Source organism: Nyctibius grandis, chromosome 4 (genome assembly GCF_013368605.1).
Source record: "Nyctibius grandis isolate bNycGra1 chromosome 4, bNycGra1.pri, whole genome shotgun sequence".
Classification (NCBI taxonomy): Eukaryota; Metazoa; Chordata; class Aves; order Nyctibiiformes; family Nyctibiidae; genus Nyctibius; species Nyctibius grandis.
Window position 1 is genome coordinate 19,100,193 of NC_090661.1, and position 6,000 is coordinate 19,106,192.

The 6,000-nt window shown below is 39.4% G+C and overlaps 1 protein-coding gene across 1 annotated transcript in view; it reads right to left on the reverse strand.

Moving 5' to 3' along the window:
- LOC137663166 (mucin-2-like) overlaps positions 1 to 2,137 on the reverse strand; it is a 55,154-nt gene extending 53,017 nt beyond the window's left edge. Inside the window, exons 1-2 of the mRNA XM_068400076.1 lie at positions 2,068 to 2,137; positions 151 to 415 (exon numbers count right to left, since the gene is read on the reverse strand). Coding sequence (XP_068256177.1) covers positions 151 to 415; positions 2,068 to 2,137 — 335 coding nt within the window. The remainder of the gene's footprint in view (positions 1 to 150; positions 416 to 2,067) is intronic.
- Positions 2,138 to 6,000: the final 3,863 nt, after the last annotated feature.

The following is a 6,000-nucleotide window of genomic DNA, read 5'->3' on the forward strand; positions in this document are numbered from 1 at the left end:
TTATGCTGGATTTCAAAGGGCTTTTTTTTGCTTGTGGAAATGCTTCTAGCAGTTACCTTAATGGCATCCAGACAGCTGGGCAAAGAATAAATCCTGCTTTTGTCTTGCCAGTACATTTCTCTGAAATACTATTATATTAAAGGAACTTACATCCGCCCATCCACCACAGCCAGTTTTGGTCTGAGGTACACTGTAAAGTCCTTGATTGTTATCAGAATATACTGGATCTCAGGGTGGTTATTGTTGTTCAGAGCACGCTGAATGTGGACAGAGAACTCCTTGTAAGACTCTCGGCAGTCAGAAGCAAAATTATACTCGCAAATGCCAGGGAACTGATAGACGTCTCCATCAAAAGTTTTGAAATGGTTGTTTCCCCAAGTGCTGCAGACATAGTGGCCATGGTTTCTTGTCCTTCCTGATAAGTGATGAAAAAGAAATAGGCATGAAAAAAGTGAAATGAACGAGCTAGCATCAAGAAAAGGTAAGTGTTGTATTATACAGTAGAAACCACTTGCAGTTATGTGCATAGTGATTCCACAGATCTTAGGCCTGACCAAGTATCTGCCTCTTAAGCAGAATGGATGTGAATCTCTAACGGAGAATAAGACGTTAACAAACACTTCTGAGACCTGGGTATATCTTATAATTCTCAATGAGATGAAGCAACTTGTCTGCATGAGATGGGGAAACTTAACCCTCTGACAAGCTGGTGCATCAGTGCAACAGAGCTGCTTTGCCAGACGTGAATTTATTCTGAACCACAGTATTACTTTTAGCAATACTAAACATTTCTAAGAGCTATTTTCTTCCCTGATGCAACATGCACTAGAAAGGAAACTGAGTTAGGAAACCAAGGAAGAACCACTCCTACTCTGGAAGGTAAATAGGTTAAATGTTATGAAAGGACATGTGCACAACAGGAGTTTTTAAAGAATTCCTTCTATTCCTAACAGAAGTAGTGATTTCTATTACTACAGAATAGAAATTCTTCAGAAGATAGGTCAGAAAATAACCATGGTAGGAGCAAAAAAAGAAAAAAAAATATTTTTTTGCAATAGCAAAAGATGAAGCTGATGATATTTGTTCCCTTCCCAGCCATCTATACCAACAAATAATACAAATTAACACAGTATCTGATAAATATCAATATATTGTATAATAGGAGTAAACATAAAAGCTAAGCATACTTGGAAAGCTTGCCAAGGTACCAAAAGCATACATGCCACTCAACTTCACAATATTTTCTTGCAGTGTTTAATTTGAGAAAGTGGAACTACCAAGGGGACCTCTAAGTTATTGTACTTTGATGGTATCACTCATCCCAGATACACCCAGCCAAGCTGGTATGCTTCTCTCCCCAGAATGAAGGCTACACAGAGATTCTCCCAGAGCTCACCGTGGGATACCAAATGCAAGATAATGCTTTCCTCCCATTGCTGAATTCAAGACGCAGCAGACAAGACCAACACTCCAAACCCAACCACTGCACAAAATTCATCACCTATTCCTCCAAAAACAGTTTTCAGTATGAGAGCTCCATTTCAACACTTCAAGCAAGGTTGACAACAAATAGAGTAAATTAGAGCTTTTACAGAAGGATTATTAATGTCCTGAATGACAAAATGAACTTTGTCCAATGTTACTATGTTCACTTTTGAAGAAAGTATTTATGTCATTCCAAAGTAACTGAATGCACAATTGTCCACTTTCTCCATTGCTGTAACAATGAACCTCCCAAACTCCTATAGCTGCTTTCTGCCAAGCAGTTGCCATACCTAGGAAAGTCTCAACACATAGAAAGAAAAGTAACACTGAAAATATCTTCCAAGCACATCAAACATTAATCAAAAGACTAATGCAGTAGATATAGGTACAAATCTCTCCAAAGAGAACAGTGTCTACCTATGTTGGCCGAGCCATGTAGCCTCAGTATTTGAAAGTTTAAGAAATTTAAGGCACCTTAAAACTCCAATGCGTTATTTAAATGCACTGCCACTGCAGTGGTATTTTAATTCTCTCCCCTTTTTCCAGGAGGCAACCTGCTACCATTTAATTCCTAGAGCTTACCTTTTCTTATTTCATTTGCGTAGGAAAGAGCCAGCCAGAGCATAAAAAGGCTGGCAACTCTTAGCCCCATGGTGGCTAAGGCGGGTGAACTGGGAACTCCACTGAAAACTTTTCTTTATATAATATCCATTGATGCAATTGATTCTATCACAGGGGAGGAGATACAAAGGGAGGAGGAAAGAGAAGGGGTAAAAAAAAATAGGCGTGGTATTTACAGAAGATAAGAAGTAAACAGACAGGTATTTTTCACCATAAATGAAGGAATTCAGTATACAGGAAGTGGTACAATATTGATTCAGTAATCATGCAGTTTTTTATTGCTCTATTTCTTCTACAGGATGCTCTGCTTTTAAATCCTTCAAATGCTCATGCCAAGTTTAACCTTCAGTAACTCCCATAACAAATAGGGAATTTTGGAGTGGCTGAACAAAGAAATCCCGCGAAGGAAGTTTAGGATGAGATACCCTCAAGTAATGGCTTCAAAGCCAAAGGATTTTTCATTTTTCACCATCACATAGGATTATTTCTGTAAAAATTAAAGGATGATTGTGAAGCTCCTTGTAGACCATAATTAACCCTTACAAATGAAAATGAAACACCATGCATTGTAAAATTCTTTTGCAGGCAATTGTTGGATTCCTTTCATTTGTAATTCTCTGGGGAGCATCTAAAACAAGGTATAGCCCATACTGCATATTGTTCCCAAAACATAATTGAGATGGGGTGACCAGGTAAGTTCAGTGAATTCACAGCAAAAGAGATGCTCTATCAAACACTGTCACGGTGCAACAGAAAGTCCATCAAAAAGGTTGTAGAGACTCTTCTAATATATTAAGCTTTAGGGAAAAAAAAAAAAAGGAAAAAAGGGGAAAACTTTACTGTCCAGACTGAATAACTATTGTTTTCAGATAGAATCCCTCTAAACAGTTCGTTCTTGCTTACCTTCTACATGAATGATAAATTTACAGTCTATTGTCCCCTATCAGATCCTACAAAACCTAGAGGGTCAGCTTTGCTTTGTGCAGAGAAAGATGAAGAGGGCCCTGGGGAGAAGAAGAAAGCAGAAAACAGAACCAGGAACCAGTTCAGAATGTTGCTTCAGAAATACAGGATTTCCACATGCACTGTATTTTACTCTGAAAAATTCCTTTGAGGAGGTGTTTCTGCAACTCGCTTCAGAAGACAAAACAAAGGCTCCTTGAGGTAAAATACACTTATTTCAACAGATCTTTTAACGCAGCTTCTTCATAGCACTAACAGGGTTTACTTCTTACAGGTCCCAGGCAAGGCTCTGTATTTTCTCATCAAAGGTTTCTCAGTGCAGTGCCTAGAAATCTCTAATCCTCTTAATTGTTCAGTGTTCCTTACTTTCTTTGCTCAAATTTCAAGTAGAACTTTTATATTTTGTAAAACACCAAGGAAACTCTTCACTCAGCCCTTTTGGTTGCTCTAGTCAACTAGAAACACCCTTTTGTCATAAAGGCATGGTCTTCAGCTGTTGTTTTCTTTTATTTGCTATTTTTATCTCAAGTACAGCCTAGTTTCAACTCGAACATCTTCCTGTTTTCCCTCAATACATCTCTAAAGGTTTTAGACTTTCTGCTTTTCCTATTTGAGGATACAGATTTGCACTTCTCTCACCTTTACATAGGATATCATTCACTCAACACTCATGACTGAAATTAAGTAGTCACGCTTTTCTCCTTTAGGAGTCTATCACTAGAGAATATAGAATTGATTTTCTTTCTTGGAATATAAAAGCAGTAATAACCCGCTAGAACAAACCATTTAGAGAAAAAAAGAAGAAACACTGTCTACAGAGACATTTCACTAGTGGTTACTTTAGTAGGTCTAAATTCTTACGACACCTCAGAGATATCACCCACCTTGGAACTGTCTTTTTTTTATGCCACAAACTCTTAGCTCAGAAATGTTTCCTAAAATAACTTAGGAGATTCCCAAAGGACTTTATTTAGAGCTTGTCTTTTCCTGCCTGTGTTTTTCCTGATAGTCTCCTGTCTAGAACAACTATTGACCAAGAAAAAAAGAGTCTCCATGACTTAATTCATATATAGTCTTTGCCGACTGTAACAGCAACTCCACGTACACAGCAGACCTGACCTCTTTTTAGATTAAATTGGATGTGTGTGCTCACAGGTGTAAGTTGGAAACAGGATTCTTTGCCACAAAAACTTCTAGATCTGGAGTGAGCCTCATGCATTTGCTGGGACTGTGAAATGTAATCATCCTTCATGTAAAGATGCACCATCCCTCAGTTCAATATGCTGGAATTTTTCTCCTATGCATGGTGAGAGATGCAACTTTCTTTGGGTGATATGGATAGGTCTAACCCCTCGAAGAGCTACTCTTAACCAAGCACCACTATGTTTTAGTGACTGATTTTCTCTGCTCCAGCTCTGGCCTGCCTGAACAGGGAGCATGATTCCTTCTTGGGCTATAAAGTTAAAACAGGACTATTCTCCTTCTCCAGTCTTTTCTTCTCAGAGTGACAACTTCCCATTGTCCCTTCTTCTGACATATAGGAAGCTGTGGCTTGCTGTGACATCCTGAACTGGAGAATAATGGAAAGCAACATGCCTTTGAGCATTGAGACCACTCTTACAGAATTTGCACTCAAGCTTACATGACTGTGCTGATCTGAGAAGTGAGTACAGATCCTTATCTTCACAATTCGTAAGTATTTGTACTTTTGCTAGCACTAGAAAGTGTCCTAAACAATACCTTCTCTGTTTCCTTATTGCCAGAAGGGTAACAATCCTGTCTACCAGCTGCTTTATATGACTTTCAGAAATAATCAGTGTTTGAGGCAGACAATCATAGCCTGTTTTATTTCATGCTCAGCTAACCTTACAGCTTGTAGGACAGGGAACTGCTAGAGAGAGTCCAGCGCAGAGCCACGAAGATGATTAAGGGGGTGGAACATCTCCCTTACGAGGAGAGGCTGAGGGAGCTGGGTCTCTTTAGCTTAGAGAAGAGGAGACTGAGGGGTGACCTCATTAATGTTTATAAATATGTAAAGGGCAAGTGTCAAGAGGATGGAGCCAGGCTCTTCTCAGGGACATCCCTTGACAGGACAAGGGGCAATGGGTGCAAGCTGGAGCACAGGAGGTTCCACTTAAATTTGAGGAAAAACTTCTTTACTGTAAGGGTGACTGAACACTGGAACAGGCTGCCCAGAGAGGTTGTGGAGTCTCCTTCTCTGGAGACATTCAAAACCCGCCTGGACGCGTTCCTGTGTGATATGGTCTAGGCAATCCTGCTCCGGCAGGGGGATTGGACTAGATGATCTTTCGAGGTCCCTTCCAATCCCTAACATTCTGTGATTCTGTGATTCTGTGATTACACATTTTAATGCAGAAGAATCTTACTGTTAATGCACAGATAACTCCGCATCCATATATAAGCATTAATTTATTTACTATAAATTGTGTGACAACCTGAAGTAATCAATCCATTCTGGAACAAAGATAGTTCTGCTTTAGCATTAGCATCTTTGCTATAAGCTTACATCAATTCTCTACATCTGAGTTGACCTGTGTGCGGAACTTCATGACATTCCTTGCTTCTGGTCATCTTAATCAGAAGTCATGTTCTTCTTTCCAGTACCAGGTGTTCATTTGCCTTTAATACCAATGATACTTCTTATAATTCTGCATGCACTTCAATCCTCTCCCAGTAGGGACACTACAATTGAGAAGATATGGAATCCTAGCTGGGTAAAATCTATCACTATACATGTGGCATCACCAGAACAGTGATGAGAAGGAGTGTTTTCATATTTAGGTTCTACTGCTGAGTCTTAACAGAGATAGCTTTTTAAAAGTTCCTGAAGTCCATGAGTAGAAATACAAGTTCCCATAATCTTCCACTATATGCCTGACCTAGAAGCCCCAACACCAGTGCTACAACAGC